The sequence below is a fragment of the Centrocercus urophasianus genome, unplaced genomic scaffold (assembly GCF_019232065.1).
Source record: "Centrocercus urophasianus isolate 14NV4802_14NV808 unplaced genomic scaffold, USGS_Curo_1.0 seq_308, whole genome shotgun sequence".
Taxonomy (NCBI): domain Eukaryota; kingdom Metazoa; phylum Chordata; class Aves; order Galliformes; family Phasianidae; genus Centrocercus; species Centrocercus urophasianus.
The window spans coordinates 128,975-146,356 of record NW_024884876.1 but is presented as its reverse complement, the minus strand read 5'-3'; the positions used below and the strand labels follow the sequence as shown (position 1 = coordinate 146,356).

Here is a 17,382-nt window from a genome sequence, read left to right as displayed (position 1 = left end):
AACCTCAACCCTCTCCCACACGGACATCATCTCCTGCCCTCTCCCAGCTTTAATTGCATTCCTTCTTTCCACTTGTCCCCATTCACCCTCTTTCTTCCTGCACCCACTGTGCCAACCGCAACCACCACCTGCTGTGAGCCACTCTGCTTTGCTTTTCCTGGGAGAGCAGTGATGGAAGCTCCAGCCCGCGCCCCTCCATCCCCACCAGTAACAACACAACAGCCCCAAGTTTGTCTCACTTTTATTTACAGAATTGCACAGCCCGTTTCCCCCACGACACTGGGTCAGACACTGCTTTCCCACATCCATGAGCTGAGCTTCTCCTCTGGGAAGGAGGAGGAGACTCAGAGTCACTGTTGGGTTTCGCAGGGGCACATGCAACAGCTCCAATGATTGGCAACCACGATAAAGACAATACAGAAGAGGTGAGGCCGTGGCTGTGCAGCAGCACAGGGCCCCATCCGCCCCAACTGAGGACTTCTGGCTTTCCCAGCTGTGTGTTTGGACCATCAGTGGGTTTCCTCCTTCGAGTCCTCACACAGCTGGGAGCGCTCATCCCTACGCACCGCCAGGACGCATTGGAACACCAAGCTCCTGGGAGGCAGCCAGGCTGCACCAAGTGCCCAGGCTGTGGTTTGTCAGGAGGGACTGGATGGAGGTACCCAGGACAAGGCACAGCGTGGTGGTGCAGCACCCACAGCCGAGGGAAGGGGCTGGGAGGGAGGCAACACCTGGGGGGGGATCTGGCACCCAGGGGTGGGCCGAGCCTTCCGGAGGGAGCACAACCACTGCTGTATGGCCCCACTGCAAACCTGCATGGAAGGGGAGGCAGCAGGAGGGAATGGGGAGAGCAGCAATGAGAGCCTTGTGCTGCCAGCAGACTTCCAGGACCTGGACACTGCGGGCAGGGGCTGCTGCAAGGTGCTGCACGGATCGTCCTGGGATGGGAGAGAAATGAAACAGACACAGCCCAGAGCTGGGAGAGGCATGGTGCTGCCTTGTATCCACCAGGGACTTCAAGCCTTAGAGTCAAGAAGAGGGAAAGAACAAAAAGGGCAAGGAACATGAAAGGAAAAACAGCAAGAATGGCACAGGGAGCTTTGCGTCCAAGAAACGACAGGGCTCCATCTCGGAGGGCTCTGTCTGACCCACGTGGGCTCAGCAAAGGAGAGGCACAGTCTGTGAGCACAGCACTGCACACAGGCATCGATGGCACAGCGGTGTGGGGCTGCATGGGCAGGGAATGCCACTGGGAATGGAAATGAGACAGAGGGTTTGGTAGCCAGATGTGCTGGAAATGCAGGTGAATGGGGGAGGAGGAGGAATGCCAGCCCTGGAGATGGGACGTGGGGATCATTTTGCTGGAGGACACACAGCAGGCAGGCAGCAATTTCAGGGCTGAACCAAACAGCAGCAGCTCCTCTGGCTGCTGGTATGGAATGTGCTGAGATGTCCCTGTGAGGGACTGCCAGCGAGAGGTCCGGCCTCAAGGCTGAGTGGGGACACCAGCGAATAGACTGCAGCTCTCCCCTTTCTCCCAAAAGCTCCATTATGAGCTTCTGATAGAGAAAAATGAGGGGGGTTCAGTCATTGCTACACACCCTCAGCCCCTCCATCGACCTCTGTGGGACGTGCCAAGAGCTGAGAGCATCCGAGCCCTGGGGATGAGCCAGGACCTGCAAGGAAAGCATCCCGTGAGGCCGTGTCTGCACAGGAAAAGGTTTGCTCGTTTTGGAACTCATTCTGAAATTCTCAAAATTACAGTACTTTACAATACAAAACGTCTCCATTCAGCATTTATGCCATTTCAACTCCTTCTGGGGTTATAATAATTATTAAAAACACACAACTTTCTCTAGAAAGGACAGAAACTCCACAAAAAAAAGACCAGAGAGTAACGGGAAAGGTGGCTGCAATATTATCAAAACCAATTTAGTGCAAAGGAGAAGGGGCTCCCAAGGACGGCCGACGAGCAGTGCTTCGTTTGGAGAAAAGGCATAGATTTAACCTCTGAATGAGATCAGGCTGCCAGCTTCTATACTGAAGCTTAGAACATCGACACACAAAGGACTGAAACACAATATGCACGGCCATTAAAAAATAATATTATATATAGATATATATATATATATATGAGATTTCCCACGTATGGTGCTATAGGTGTCCCCTGCTCTGCCAGCCAGCTCCTCCGGGCCGCTCCACGTGGCAGATGCTCCCGATCTGTGTTGGCCAAAGGACGGAGTCCCTCCAGTTGAGCTCAGCCCCGCGGGCTCAGATCCGGCCCCGTTTGCTCACCCTGAAGGAGGAGCTGCTCAGACGCTGGTCTCATCCGCCGCCTTTTTCATCAGCTTGGCAGACAGCAGGGAGTGGGGCGCGGGGTGGGGGCTGCGGGTGGGCGGCAGCATGAGGCGCACCTTCTGGTTGGTCCTGCGCCACTCCGAGTACAGCTGGCAGTGGTAGCGGAACGAGACCTGCAGGCAACGGCACGGCTCACAGTGGGGGGAGGCGGGCAGCCCACCTCTCCGCTCATCCCACGGCCCTCGGCCTAGGGACACGGCACCGGGCTCGGTGGGGACGGGGCGCTGCAGCTCCCCAACCTTTGAGGAGGGTGGGCGCCCCGTCCCTTGGGTGCCGCAGCCCATGGATGGGTTCCTGGGGCAGCCTGAGCTCGGGGGCACCCAGCCCGTGGTGGGGTCGGGTGGCAGAGCTTTGGGGCTTCTTCTGACCCACTGCAAAGGGAGGAATTCCCACCAGGGCCAGGCGAGAGGAGGCTGAGTGCAGCCAGACCCATCTTGTAGATCCCCTCTGCCCCTTGGGAACCCTCTTCGCTCTGCACCCTGCCATCACTCAGGCTTCCTGCCTCCCTTCAGCTGCCTGCGCTGTGGCTCTGACACAGAAAGTCAGTTCTCTGGTTTTTGTAGGGTTGAGCCATCTGCTGTGAGAGACTGCAGTGCTGAGGTGATGGGCTGCGTGCCACCTCCTGCTGCAAGGCCGACTGGGAATAAGGCTGTTTGCTTACAGACAAGAAGCAAACACAACTCACAGCCTCTCACAATAAATTGAGCAAAGGGCTCCACCTCGTGTCCCTCTCTGCAAGGAAGCACAGCAGAACCACAGCAGCTGGAACCACGGCTCACTGCATCACAACATGCACTCCTCTGCTTCCTCTGGACCTCCCAGACCCCCCAGGAGAGGGAAGCAGTTCCTCTTCAGCTTCCTGAGGTTAGTTTGGCTTCCTATAGAAGTGAAGCTGCAGCAGTTCCCTGCACCAGTAACATCCCCCCGGCACTGGGATCTGCACAGGGACTTCCAAGGAATGCCCAAACCCCAGGGGAAGCTCCATTCTGAGAGATGGGAGCAATGGGTGGTGGGGAAGTGCCTAAAGATCTGACAGCTTGGAGGATCCCTCCCAGCAAGCGGCTGGAGGAGGGTACCAAGGGCAGGAGCACTTCAGGGGGGAAGGATGAAATGAAGGTCCAAGCCCAGGGACAGACAGAATGTGAAAGAACAGAATGGGAAATGGGGAACTCTGTGTTCGCCAGCCAGCTGCAGCCCGGGGCTCTCAGCCAGACGTGCTGCACGCTGAACTGCTGCCTGCTTTCCTGCCCAGCTTTGGCAGCTCCTATCTGAACATAATTAAACGCATGTTCAAGAGGTTTCCTCCCGAGGGGGTTCAGCATCCCTTCTGAACACCACCGAGCCCGGGAGCGGCGAGCAGAGCCCTCCTGTGCACTTACCAGCGTCCAAAGGACGTAGATTGTAAAAAGTGCTATAGTCAGTGCTATGAGTCCGATGGCCTCCAGGCGGCTGTTGAACTGCAAATGGTCCTGAGCTCCGCGCAGACACAGCCAGCCCGAGATCGCCGCCAGGGGAGTGATGAACAGGAAACACACCATGTCGCAGAACAGCGTCCTCTTCTCATTGCGGGGACCGGGATCCTTCAGCCACTGCGGGATGGAGAGGAAGAGGAGGGTTAGCAGCACGCAGCGTGCCAGCAAAGCAGGGCTGCTGCAGCAGGGAGCTGCCGTGCATCTCTTGCAGCCTGTGTGCATCTGCTGCCAGCACTCAGCTCGCATCAACCGGCACAACAAAAGGGCTGAGCACGTCAAGGCTGCTTCTAGCAACCGCTGAGGGCAAGGGGAGAGGCAGCTGGGGGGGAAGATGGAAATAAACCCAGGCTGAGCTCCAGGGGCGGCACAGCCAGCGCTCTGCGGCTGGTGCGGGGCTGTGGGAGACGTTCCTGGACAGCAGGGCATTTCAGAGCTGCACTCCTGACTCAGGCGAAGCTGCAGCCTCAGGTCCAGCTGAGCCTGGCCGTTCCAGGGGCTCTCAGGGCACAATGCTGTTCTTGGGGCTCAGCAAGCAGCAGGAGCCCAGCGGCCGCCCAGCGCCATCAACAGGAAGCACAGAGAGCGCAGCCACCGTGCGCTGGGACAGAGACCCGAGCGCTGCCCATCTCAGCTCGCTCTGCTGCTCCGCATGCATCCAGAGATCCGCAACCCTTCCCGGGGGAGGGTTACTGCACTGCTCGGTGTGACCGAGAGGCTCTGCAAGCTCTTCCCTCGGGCACTGCCCAAAAATCAGCCGGCAGCAGAAAGCACACAGCTCTGCTGCAGGCAGCTTTCCCCCAGCAGACCTCTCCAGAGGCACAACTTCCCAGAGCCTTGACCTGCTTCCAAATTTGGGTTCATTTCAGACACTAGACTTTGACAACAGCAATTGTTCCCGTTTTCCTGGGATGCTGCTATTTTCAGCCTTTCCTTTCCTTTTTTAGAGCAGCAAGCTATTGTGGCTCCTACCAACACCCAGCAGTGCCACAGTGCATTTTACCACAAGCTTTGTACAGCTGCTGGCTGTGGGGCTGCTGGATCCTTCTCCATTTCCTGCACCACTGCCCTTATTTAAGGTTCGGGTTTTTTCTGCTCAAAAACCAAAGCTGGTTTCACCTGAGGGCTGCAGCTCTGATTTCAGTCCAAGCTGCATGGAGTTCCTGCTCCCAAGTTACCTCCGCACCCAGCTGTGAAGTTCTCTCATCTCACTGCCCTGCTCCAGGTCTGGCAGGTAATTTTGGGGCACTCATTTTCAAAAAGGGAAGAGTTAAAGGAACAGTGCACACGAAGCCCCTTCCCCTGACACTGATGGGGTGTAGATGGTATGCAAGGAGTTAATAGGACAGCACTGGTCGAAACAACATGGGAACAAACAGAGCTGTGCAGGCTGCAAGCTGGGGACCAAGCAATGCTGCAATGTAAAGAACAAGTTAAAGGCATTCTTAAAGCCCTTCTGAGCACGGCTGGATGGCCTGACAGCCAGCAGGAAGTTTAAGAGTGGCCACAACTGTGGCTTGGCCAGGAGAAGGGAGGGAGACCTGCATGTCATCTTGCAGAGATGAGTGGTGATGAGCTGCGTGGGGAAGATAAGGACCACACACAGCCCTGAGCAGACCTAGGAGGAAGCGAGGGCGGGCAGCAGCCCAGCTGCACAGCAAAGCTGCTCCTGCATCACTGTGCTGGCAGTCCTGCTGTCTGAAGCCAAGTAACTCCACAGCCGTCCCAACCCCAGCCATCCCAATCCTCACCATTCCAACCCCAGCTCTCATAAAACCCAACCTCAGCCATCCAAACCCCCAACTCCAGCCATCCCAACCCCAAACCCCAGCCATCCCAAACCCCAGCTATCCTAACCCCAAACCCTAACCTTCCCAAACCCAGAGACCTGAACCCCAAATCCCAGCCATCTTAACCCCAAACCCTCGCCCATCTCAATCCCAAACCCCAGCCATCCTGAACTCCAGCTACCCCAACCTCAAGTCCTAGCTGTTTCAACCTCAACCCAAAGCTGGCCCAACCCTAAACCCTAGCCATCCAAACCCCAGCCATCCCAACCCCAAACCAAACCTAAACCCTAGCCATCCCAAACCTCAGTCATCTTGACCCCAAATCCCAGCCATCCCAAACCTCAGTCATCTTGACCCCAAACCCCAGCCATCCCAACCCCAGTCACCCACTTGACATTCCCAGCTTCAGCCCTGTGCAGCCTGGGGCACACAGCACTCAGCTGTTCTGTCTGACCTGGCCCAGCAGCAGTCCTGCAGCATCCTGTCTTTGGATATGAAGACATCGTGGGTCACTTTTGACCCCAGTACAATAAGAACCTGAAGGCAAACTGGTATTCTGTTGCATCTTGTTCTATTTATACTCCTTGTAACCTTTGAAACTCCCCCCATCCTCCCCAAGATGGGAGCCAAACATGTAAAGGCAGGAAGCAAATTAATTTCCTTTTGAAGCAGTTGATTTCCATTGCCAAGATGCACTGACACAGTGAAAAGGGAACACAATGAGCCACCCTGAGGGCGAGGGGTTTCTGGCACAGCAGCAGACTAATGCACATGGGACTTAAAACAAACCTTGTAAACTATCCAAAAAGTGGTCAGATTAAACAATTTTTGTAGAGAGAACCGTCAAGTAAACATGGGAAAGCAACAAAAGGGCAACGTGCTCTTCTTCCAGGCCGAGTCCAAAAACAATTGCTTCCACACTGCAAATAAGAGTGCCTAAAAGGAGATGAGAAGCTGCAACCCAGCTCCCAGACTGGGGACCACCTCTCTGCAGGAGACAAGATGTATTTCTGTCCTCCAGCACAACTCTGGGGCCTTCCAGATGTTCCTCCCACGGGGACCAGCAGGGCTGTGGGATGAGAGGGCTGATTGTGGGGTGCGTTTGAGCCTCAAGGGATGGAAGCAACAGGAGCAGTGAGCAGAAGGAGGCTCTGGGATACCAGTAGCTGCTCTGGGAGCAATGAGCAGAGCTCACTGCCATGGAGAGGCGTCCCAGGCAGCCCAGCCCTGCACGGGGAGCAGCACATCACACCCCAGCACTGGAACAGGCTGCCCAGGGGGGTGGTGGAGTCTCCTGCTCTGGAGATGTTCAAGACCTGCCTGGATGCCAACCTGTGCGACCTGCTGTAGGGAACTGCTTCAGCAGGGGGTTGGACTTGATGAGCTCTGGAGGTCCCTTCCAACCCCTACAGTTCTGTGATTCTGCCCCATGAGCAGCTGTCCCAGCAGTGCCCAGCACTGGGGGTTATGAACACGCTGAGCTTTGGCTCCATGCAGAGCTAAAGGGAAACACAAGAGCAGAACTGGGCTCAACAGGAGACAGGAGGGATTTGGTTTTGCAGGGTGCAGGGCTCGGATAGGAGCTCACACTGAGAAAGGAGAGATCAGAGCGAGGAGCTGGGGCAAGGCTGAGAGGAGCACAGGGAATGGAGAATGGTGCAGGGAGAAGAGTTCGAGGAAAGCAAAGCCCATCTGCCAGGGAGATAAGACCCCAGGGAGGGTGGGGTGAGCAAACAGCACAGCTCACTTCTCTGAACTGGACGGGGTGCAGCCAAGCTGCCCCAAAGCAGTCCTTTTCCATAGGCAAAACAATCGCTGTGCAATAAAACACACAGAAAGCAGCGGGAGCAAAACCACAGCGTGCTCCTGGGCTGCATCACACACTCAGCAGGAAGCCTTCTGCAGAAGCACAGGGACACGAGGACTCCGACCAACAAGATGTGGGTGAGGCAGATTTAAGGAGGACAAAGCAAACCCAGCCAGCCCTGCTTGGGAGCCATGTGAGCAGCCCCAGCCTGGGGAAAGCTGGGAGGCTGCCCTCCTCCTGCGCTGCTCAGGACAGCAGAGATGCAGACATCTTCTGGAGATGACTCCTGAGCAGTAACCACGGGTTTTCTGTGTCTGACATTGTTTGAAATAAGAAAGTCCCCTGCTCCTACCTCAATTACTTGTTGCAATTCCTTGCGACCTCTATTCTGACTTCCCAGCTCTTTAGCAGGTGAAGGAGGTTACGCTTCCTTGGCAATCTGGGATCATCCCCTTCCCTGCATTTTCAGCTCCTTGCCCCAACACACAGACAAAGCATCAGCCAGAATGGAGAATAACGTGTGCCATGGCAGGGATTTGGGAACTGGCTGGGATGCAGCAGGCTCTGGGGAAGGTTTGCTCCATGCAGGAATGCAGAAGGCTGTGGGAAAGGTTTGCTCCACGCAGAGATGATGCAGCAGGCTGTGGGGAAGGTTTGCTCTGTGGCTGTGGGTTCAAAATCACTCACACAGTGCCAGGGTTGTGGCTTTCACTGGATGGCAGTGCTCCCTAATGTGTCTCCAGTTTGATGGGGCAAACAGTGGACTTTGACCACAGCTGTGACCTGGCACAGTCACATGTGAGCATCAGTTCCTCACAAGTTCCAAAACACCCCCACCCCCAAGGAAGGACAGGAGCAGAGAATGTGTCAGATAAGGAGATGGGGAACCGCGTCATCCCTCCATGACAAAGCAGCCCCATCCCCAGCCCTATTCTGAGAAATGCACCAACAGCTTGGGACTGAAAGGTCCCAAAAGCAGCTGGTGAAGAGCTGGTGAAGAGCTGCTGAAGAGCCCAATCTGGTGTGGGGACGAGATTACAGCAGAGGGCAGACAGAGGGTGTGAGTGGGAAGTGCTGGTGAGCTGCTGGGTGCTGCCGGCTCTCTCCGAAGGGTTCTGTGCTGAGGGCATGGCTGTGTCTGGGCTGGAATGTTTGCAACCTCTGAAACAGCCAGCTGAAAGTTTTTTGGTCAGAGAGGATTTCATACATTTCAGCAGCTGGGAGAGAAGAGATAAGATTCAGAGAACACCAACTGCTGACGTAATGCCCTCTGGCAAATTGCTTTTCTAAAGACAGTGCTCTGAAGTCACCTCTGGCTGCGGCTGTCCAGGCAGCAACAGTGGGCTGTAAATTAAGCAGTCATCATTAAAATAGAACCTCAGCTTGGCAAAACACAGACTGAGCGCTGCTGCAGCCATGGGACTCTTCCCCCCTGGGCTCCTCCTTGGGCTGCAGTGGAGATAAAAGAAGCAGAGCAGGGCTGCAGGGAGGAGGGTACTGGCACTGCCCCCCGGGAACTGATAGGAATGGGAATACAGACAGCCAAAGCAACATGCAGCTGTGCCTCAGTTTAAACCCAACTGATGGAGCTGGGGGAACCACAGAGTGGGCTCAGAGCAGCACGGTTACAAACCAGAGCTTCCACTGTAGCACCCCAGGCGTGCTGTGCCACCTTCCTACACAGTCCTGCAGTGCTGCCAGAAATGCCAACCGCTATCAGTGCCACCTGCCCAGCTCCAGCCTGTTCAGTCAGTCCAGTTCTCTTCTAAACAGAACCCCTCTGCAGCCCCAGCTGGTGCCCCCAGCTCAGGCTGCTCAGGGCCCATGTGTGGCTGAAGGGCAGCTCCAGGGATGGGGCACCCACAGAAGACGTGGCCACGCTGCCCTCATCCCTCACACACAGAGGGCTTCACTGCAGGCAGCTGCTATAAACCCTGGGGCACGAGGAAGCCTGAAGGGTGAGCACAGCAGAGCACCTGAGCAGGGGAAGCGTAGGAGCCCAGTACCCCCATGGCAATGGCCAGAGGGGGATCCCCACCCACTGTGGAGCAGCCATGGGATGCAGAACCCCCAGGTCAGCAGGAAGGAGCCTGACACCACTGCCTCCAAGCACGCATCGGTGCTCCTCAGTGGAGGAGTCCGGGACGGGTCCTTTGCCAGCAGCACCAGCAGCCACCATCTCTCACTTTTCAGAGCAGAACACAAGGAAATCACAGACAACTGACGTAACGCTGTGAGAAAAGATGAAAGCCAACAGGAAAAAAAAACAGTAATTGCATTTCTGAAGGCTTCGTATCTCAGGCAGTCACGTGGTGACCTCTGTGTTTGGTTGCTGAGGGCGGAGGTTTGTCTCTAAGTGCAATGGTTCCCAAGGTTGTGGGGGGGTTTGCAGACAGGGGCTGCCCCAGACGCTGCTCCTGCACCATCAGAACATCACTGGGCCCAATGAGAGCTTTGGTTTCCTACACAAAGCACCCTGTGTGAGTGTCTGGGTACCATGAGGAGGGGGACACAGCACAGAGCACACGGACACGGGGCACATCAGTCAGAAAAGCAAAGCAGGAAGAAAGCGGTACCTCTGTCAAAGGCCTCGGTCTTCTCTCTACAACAAATTCTGTGTGGCAGAGCTCACAGTAACTTGTGTTGGAGGAGGACAACCATTTTTCCAGGCAGCTCTTGTGCACGGTGCCCAGTGTTCCTGTGCAGTCACACGGGGAAAGCAGTCCCTCCCCATTTCCACCTTCGTGACAGATTCGACAGATGGGACCGTCACTACAGAGGCAGACAGACAAACAGAAGGAAATCACAGTCAATCAGGCAGGCTGGGGAACTTCTCACCCTCCACCCCTCCCCCAGCTACAAGGTTCAATTATAGACTCGCATCTCCTTATAGAGCCCAAGATCTGCTCTCCTGGAAGCTCAGGGCACCGCAGATGCTGTATGAGGCCAGTGCTGTGCCACCCCAGCTCTTGCCCCGAACAGCACAATGCTTTCCACATGCTTACAGACCTGCCAAACCCTGCTCACCACCTCTCCACGAGCAGCAGAGCTCTGCTCCATTCGGCCACACCTCAGAGAGAAGCACAGCACCCCTCCAGTCACCTTCACTGCCCCTCCCCGCATCCTTTCCATTTCTCACGCCCCATCAGAGCTGCAGCAAGCGGAGCTGTGCAGCTTCCAGGATTATTGCAATACCTGTGCTCTGTTCTGTCCTGCGTTGCTTCCTAAATCCCAGCATTGCATTTACTTTTTGGAGATTGCTGGAGCTCACACATGGCTGCCACACAGCCATGATCTCCTTCCTCTGAACCCACGATGATGTCAAGCCAGGGTGAGCGCTCTTCATCGCACCGTTCCGCACTGAATCAATCACTGCAGGCCTTTCCAGCAAGGTTCAGCTCCTAACAACAGGCACTGGTGCCATTCTAGGTCCAAGGGCATCCCAGCTGGCCTGCAAAGCACAGGTGCGCTGGAAGCCCCACACATCTGCCAGCCCCATAATGGCTCCCTGAGAAACCTCCAAGGGCTGCAGCCACAGAAGTCTGCCAGTCTGAGCAGCTCTGTGCTGCTCCTCTGCACCCAACCCTCATCAAGACCACCTAGGGACAAAAATAAGAGATGCCCACTGCAGCCCTTCCCCTCCTGAACCACAAAGGCAAGTCACTCACTGGTGCCTCCTCTCTCCTAGCTCCCAAGCAGCCACCTCTGTGATGCAACACCTTTCTCTCAGATTCGTAGCTGCACAGGTTTGGAAGTGGGAAGCAGGGTGAGAAAAGAACACCTCTTGTTGGAAGGCCCCATTCCGTGCCCTCTGAAAAACAGGATGAGCTCCACCAGCCTTTGTGCCCACACTGCCGACAGGACAGCAGCCACCTCACCTCGTCTCATCGCTCAAACACGACCCCCATTCTGACCCGTGTGGGATTCCAACGGAGCAGAGGCAGGACAAGCAATCTGCAGCCTTCAGAAGCAGCAGCACTACTTGCATTTGTTTGCTCCACCTAAAGCAAGAACGTGACCCTCTGGAACAGACACAGCAATTCACAATGCACAGAAAAAGGGCTGGAAAAAAGCATTGGTGGGACAGGAAGGGCTGAGGAGAGCCAGCAAGAAAGCACACTTTGGCTCAGGAAAGCAGAAGGAAGATTTTTGCTGGAGGTGTGCAGGTTTCATCACAGTCAGATTCATGAGATCTGCCTGACGACCCCCTGGCACTGCTGTGAAGCTCAGCAATACCTCATTTACCACCAGTGCAGCGTGAGAGCAACAAAACCGGAGTCCGTTCTCAGGGCCTCAGTGCGGACCAAAAAAAACCCAGGCCCTAAGTGCTCTCACGCATCTGTTATTTCCTAATAAAAGCATCTGTAAGACATTTCATCCCTTCTCTTCCTGTTTGAGGAGTTTCATATTTCCAGAGCGTTAATATAACCTTGGCTACCCATAAACAATCCAGAAGGAAAAAATTTGCTGACAGTGCGAGAGAGAAATAAAAAAGAACAACAGCCTTCCTTCTTATCAGCCTCTGTTTTCCTTCCTTCCTATCTGGAGGAGAAGTTGCTCACCCCAGTCTCAGCAGTGCGGTGACCCCAGGCTGCTCGTGCACTCACACTGTGGTTGGGGTAGGAGTGGGATGCAAGCTGGGACTGCAGGCACTGCCTGGGCTGAGTGATGCTGCAAAGCACCCTCTGTTGCAGAAGCTGCTCAAAATATTTGATGAAAAGTGTTGCAAAAGGAGTCCAAGCAAGGCAACACGCATCCCCTCCAGCAGCAGCTGGGCAGCGCGTCCTGCAGCACGCAGCTCCTGTCCTCGGGCTGCAGAACCAATGCTTCACTCTGAGCCCACCCTGCGAGAGGAGCTTTGCCACACACAGCCCTCAAAGCACCTGTGTGCAGCACGGAGCTCTGCCTCTGCTGCACAGCTGAGCGCACACAGGGCTTTGGGGCAGCACACGATGCCCTGTCTGACACTCCTGGCCCATGCAGGACCCCATGAAGGGGCCAAAAATTCACCCCAACGCCATCTCAGCCGACCCCCACCACAAACAACGCTTTATTGCCACCCCCCCCCCCTTTAGAGCCACAAAAACAGGGATAAGACGAGCAGCACCAGCCTGACCTCTGTGCACCCAGCGCCTTGATGACGGTGGAGAGCAGGCGGCCGTCCTTGGCGGTGACCTGGGTGACGAACTGCGGCCGCCCCATGTCCGAATCCTCCACCGACTTGGAGAGCGCAGCGCCGCCCGGGCAGTCGCACAGGGAGCCGGGCAGGTGGCAGCAGTCGCCCGTCGTCATCGCAGCTCCGCACCTCGCTGCCGCGGGGACCTGCGAGACGGGAAGGGCTGTGAGCACCCAGCACAGAACCCGAACCCTCGCCTCACCCCCGGGCGCCGGCAGCGCGCTTTGCTCCTCCTTCACCCCCCGATGATTCCCACCCCCCCCAGCCTCGTGTCGCACACCTGCTTTGCCGAGAACTGCCAGCGCTCAGCCTTCAGTGGAGGCTTCCAAACCAAAGCACCCGACGTGGGGATGGCGTGAGCGCAGGGGCTGACCCAAAAGCACGCATCCGAAGCCTCTGTGCAAGCTGCAACATCTCACAGCCCTGACTGCTGCGCCACCCAGCTCTCCCCACCTGCGCCCAGGTGCTTTCTGACCCCAAAAGCTGCCCCTCTACCATCTCTGACTTTCATTTCTTCACAGCACCAGAAGGCAGTAGGGTGGCAGCACTCCTTCCCCTTCCAGCACTCCAAGCCCAGCGTGGTTTGTGCAGCAGCCCTTCGAGCAGCCCACACACACAGCCAGGAGCAGACAATGCTGGCACCTCTGGGATTTACACTGAAAGAGAGGGCAGGGAGCGCAGGAACCAGGCAGGAGGTGCAGGGGCAGAGCAGAGCTGACAGGAGCAGAGCCGGCTCCAATGAGCAGAGCCCCACACACCCAGGAGGGCTTCCTGATGCATAGGAATGGCTGCGTTGCTCCTCCATGGGGTCACACAGAAGGTACTCAAAACCAACAGCTGCTGGAGCCCTGCAAACCACAATCCAGGTAAGCAGAGCCCTGTTCCTCCTCCATCAATCTGCAGACCTCTCCTCTGCGTTTGGAATAGGCTTCAGCTCACGGTGGGTTCAGGAATCAACCAACCAAACCAACAGGAATCTTCCCATCAACTCCAAAATGAGCGAGCACCGCCCCGACCCAACTGCTCCATCCATCTGTGCACAGCACCCAAGGCTCTGCTGCTTCTCTCACTGCTCTCCGCTGAGAACAAAGCAAAGCTACAAACTGTCCAGATCCACAGAGCAGAAAGAAAGATGATAAACGCCATCGGAATGACTTCACTCAGCTGCTCTGTGCGTCAAGGAGCTCTCTCAATTTTAAAGGCCTCTCTCTGAGGCAGACATGGGGAGATGTATGCTTTTAATAAAGAGGTCAGATCCATTTGTTCAGCCAAAACCTTGTTTATTTTTAAGTCCAGAGGATAAAAAGGTCCATTTTGTGCTCTGGAATAAAGCCACTCTCCTGTCCCTCGTGGGATCACGGTGCTGCACATCCATCGGATCCCAGCAGCCACGTGTGGGGCTGGATGGGATCCGCCACCCTCAGCCCAGCAGGAAATGCACAGCTTTCAGTTACAAGTTATTTGGCATTTCCACACCAGAGTCCATCCCAGGGTGGAGCCTGAAGTCACCACTTTAATATGTAACTGACTCACATCACTCAGGGAGCACGAAGGCAAAGCAGCAACGCAGCTCATGGAGAAGGAACCGAAATCCAAAGATAACATCTGCAGTGCTCTGCTTCCAGCTCCATACCCAGCGGACACGAGTGGGCCGTGCAGCCAGGCCAGGCCCTTCCTGGCTCACAACCAGCAGCTTGGTGGATCCAAAGCCCACCTCACCATGGGAGCAGGTCAGGGCTGGATCCACCTCCTCGCATCGAGTTGACCCAGGATGCAAACAGCTGAGCTTGCAGAGATTGCTCAAACTGAAGAGAAAACAAACGGTGGTGGTGGAAAATTGGCTTGGGAAAGTGAGCTACACAGCAGGGCTGCACAGCTCCAACACGTGCAGTAAGACAGCAAGCACCCTGCTCCAGCATAACGTCCTCCCTGAAGCCTTCCAGCCCCACTGCTGTCACCCAGAGGGCAGCAGGAGTTTCCAAACTCCCTGGAACAACTGCACAGCTCGAGAGCACAGAGACCAAGGCCATTCTGCTCTCCATCCAAAAGAAGCATGCAGCAGGAACGAGGAAATGCTGAGCAGCTGGAGGGTCCCCACCTGAGTTCTGCATATTTGCACTCTGCAGGCTGTAAGAGAGTTATTTCTCCCAGATGGGGGAAGCACAGAGGCCAGGCAAACACCCAGCATGGAGATCAGAACAACACAGGAGTGACTGCAGCAGGAAGAGGACCATGGTCAGAGGGGCTGCTACACCCAACTGCTGCTCACGCAAGCTTACACCAAACCCCAGAAACAATCTTCCCACCTCTCACCTTCCCAAACCAGTTCCATCCCTCTTGGATTGCAGACACTACGCTTTCTAACCGCGTGATCACCAGCAAAGTGAGAGGCTTTCCCAGCTGCCACCAAGCATGGGATGAGAGGAGCGGCCCAAAGCACTCCTGCTTTTCAAAGGCTGCAGAGCTGGTTTGATCTATGGAAGCAAACACACAGCACTCAAAGCAAACAACAACAAGCCAAGCTGCTGCAGGGCTTTGTTTTTTTTTTCAGTTCTGTTTGTCCAAACCTACTCTCTGCTGAGGGCTGAAGGCAGCAGCACTGTTCTGCTGTTTGAGAAAGCACATGCTTCCGTGTTACCCTGTCACAGCTCCAAGGAATCAACCTGCAGGACCTTCCCTGCAGCGCGTGGTCAGCACTGGCAACAACAGAGGTGCTGCAGAGGGTCTCCCCAGCCCCACATCAGCCATTTTCATAACAGATGTCATGAGGAAACAGCTGACAAGCAGCTGGGACATGAGAAACTCCTCCTCCTCCTCCTCCTCGGAGCGCTCCACAGACATTGGTTTTTGAGAGGTGCACAGCAGTGTGATTCACTCCACACCACCACCATACACAGCCCGTGCATCCTATTGCTATTCTCCTTCTGCAGAGAAAGAAAGAAGCTTCAGCAAGGCTTGAAAGCCGTATTTAAATCATGAAGAATACACAGCTATCACAGCCCAGAGCAGTGCTTGCACTTTTTGGAAGGGAAGCTAGCACTGTGCCCAACTGTGCTGCAGCTCCCTGGCTTCCCATTTCCCTGCACTTCTGGGGCCTCCACCAAACAACAGCATCAGCAATGCAGGAACGCACTGCTCCTATCCCAAGAGCCCTCCTTTTTCAGTTCTGTTTGTCCAAACCTACTCTCTGCTGAGGGCTGAAGGCAGCAGCACTGTTTTGCTGTTTGAGAAAGCACATGCTTTCTCAAGGAGGCATGCTTTCTCAAGAGGCAGCATCTGAATTAACACCAATGCTCGGCAGCTCCCTGCTGCTGTGCTTTCACCTTCCAGGCAGCTTCAATGCAACTCCAAACAAATGGATTTTCCAGCTCTGGACACTCCATCAGAAAAAGGAAAGGAAGAAATAGAAGAAAATCCGAACTGCACAGCTGATCCAAGATCTCAGCGTCCTTCTCTCCCACTTAAGTCTGCACTATTTTGCTTAGCTTGCACGTCTGGAGACACAGGCCTCGACTGGTCTGTCTGCAGGGATGCACAACAAAAAACGGCGAGGAAATAAATTGGAAAACCATCCAGAACGCGGCCTACCTTGCAAGCAGCTGCCAGCAAACCCAAGCAGCTTTTCCTTGCACCACAACTGAAGCCATCAAAACTTCCGAGAGCAAGAAGTGCCAAAGCCAAGGGCTTCCTGCATCTCCCTCCTCGCAGACACCGCTCTCATCTGCCCCGTGCTCTCACCGCAGCACTGCTGCTCCTGGTCCCTCTCTTCGGCAGCAGGAGGAGAACGTTGCCTTCAGTCCATCGCCGCCGATGGAACCGCTGCTCCCAGCTTAAAAAACATCCCGAACTGAGTCAAAGCGAAGGAGAGGGAAAATAAACTCGTGCTGGAGTTTATAGTCCAGGGCACCTGGCTCCTCCCCTTGTCTTCCAATAAAAAGTTCCGTGCTTTTTAGATCAGAAGCCAAGCTAGTTTAAACAATAGAGAGAAAAACAGCCGCTCCATTTATTCCCATTGTGTCTCAGCACCAGGAGCTCTCGCAGGCGCACGCAGCAGCTCCTACCAGCACCTCAGACCCGCACCCAGCCTCTGCCCGCCCAGTTCGCAGCCGCTGGAAGCACAGCGCTCGATTTTGGCCGTGCCGTCGCAAATAATCTCTGCAGCTCCCTCCCGGAGCAACCCCTGCGTCCTGCCTTTGCTGCAGCCGGGCCTGCAGCAACAACGTGGGACGGGAAGCGTCCACAAAACGCGTCCAAAGGCCCCGGGACGCCGCTCATGGTCGGCTGCAGGGCCGGGAGCCCCGGGAAGAACGGGGGCTGCCAACGGGGAAACCTTCCCTGCACCGGAGAGCGGCCCTCCCGGCCCCGCAGACACCACCACCGCCGCCGCCGCCGCCGCCGCCGCCGCCCCCCCCTGTGCAACCCCACGCCCCCCGGTACCCCCCGTATCTCCCGTACCTGCAGTCCCGGCCCCGCGGCCCCTCAGCGCGCGGCGCGCCGCCCCATCGCCGGTCCTGCGCCCGTCGGGCACCCGCCCCCCCAGCCGGCCCGCCCACCCACCCGGGGGCACCGCAGGCCGCCAGCCAATCCCCGAGCGGCGTGTAGATGACGTCAAGACCCTCTCACCCAATCGACTGCGCGGAAGCTCTGTCAGCGTCGGAACGCGACCACGCTGGCAACAGGCGCTGACCAATAGCGGCTCGGCTGAGAGGCAGAGCCCCGCCCATTGGTGCCAAGGGCACGGAAGCCCCGCCCCCCCAGCGCCCGGCCACGCCGGGGCGGAAC

At 56.1% G+C, this 17,382-nt stretch overlaps 1 protein-coding gene across 4 annotated transcripts; it reads right to left on the bottom strand.

Annotated features, from left to right (window-relative positions):
- Window positions 1–225: 225 nt before the first annotated feature.
- Window positions 226–17,110, bottom strand: MARCHF2 (membrane associated ring-CH-type finger 2). 4 transcript variants are annotated; one of them, XM_042829347.1, is made up of 6 exons: window positions 17,056–17,110; window positions 16,189–16,447; window positions 12,541–12,746; window positions 10,001–10,196; window positions 3,738–3,947; window positions 226–2,471 (listed from the first exon to the last, which is right to left on the bottom strand). In XM_042829347.1, exons 3-6 carry the CDS (start codon window positions 12,714–12,716, stop codon window positions 2,313–2,315), a joined length of 741 nt encoding a protein of 246 aa, XP_042685281.1. In that variant the 5' UTR covers window positions 12,717–12,746; window positions 16,189–16,447; window positions 17,056–17,110; the 3' UTR covers window positions 226–2,312. The 4 variants fall into 4 exon arrangements, with proteins under 4 accessions (XP_042685281.1, XP_042685283.1, XP_042685282.1 ...); XM_042829349.1 differs by having other exon boundaries at window positions 16,339–16,447; window positions 17,056–17,104; XM_042829348.1 differs by having other exon boundaries at window positions 16,189–16,429; window positions 17,056–17,073.
- Between the last annotated feature and the right edge of the window lie 272 nt (window positions 17,111–17,382).

Bases quoted from the DNA above. Each gene is read 5' to 3' on its own strand.
- MARCHF2 (XM_042829347.1), bottom strand. From the start codon at position 12,716: ATGACGACGGGCGACTGCTGCCACCTGCCCGGCTCCCTGTGCGACTGC. The intron at 3,948-10,000 runs GTACCGCTTTCT...TCCATCCCGCAG, and splicing joins GACCGAGGCCTTTGACAGAG to TGGCTGAAGGATCCCGGTCC. The intron at 2,472-3,737 runs GTAAGTGCACAG...CGTTGCCTGCAG, and splicing joins TCTACGTCCTTTGGACGCTG to GTCTCGTTCCGCTACCACTG.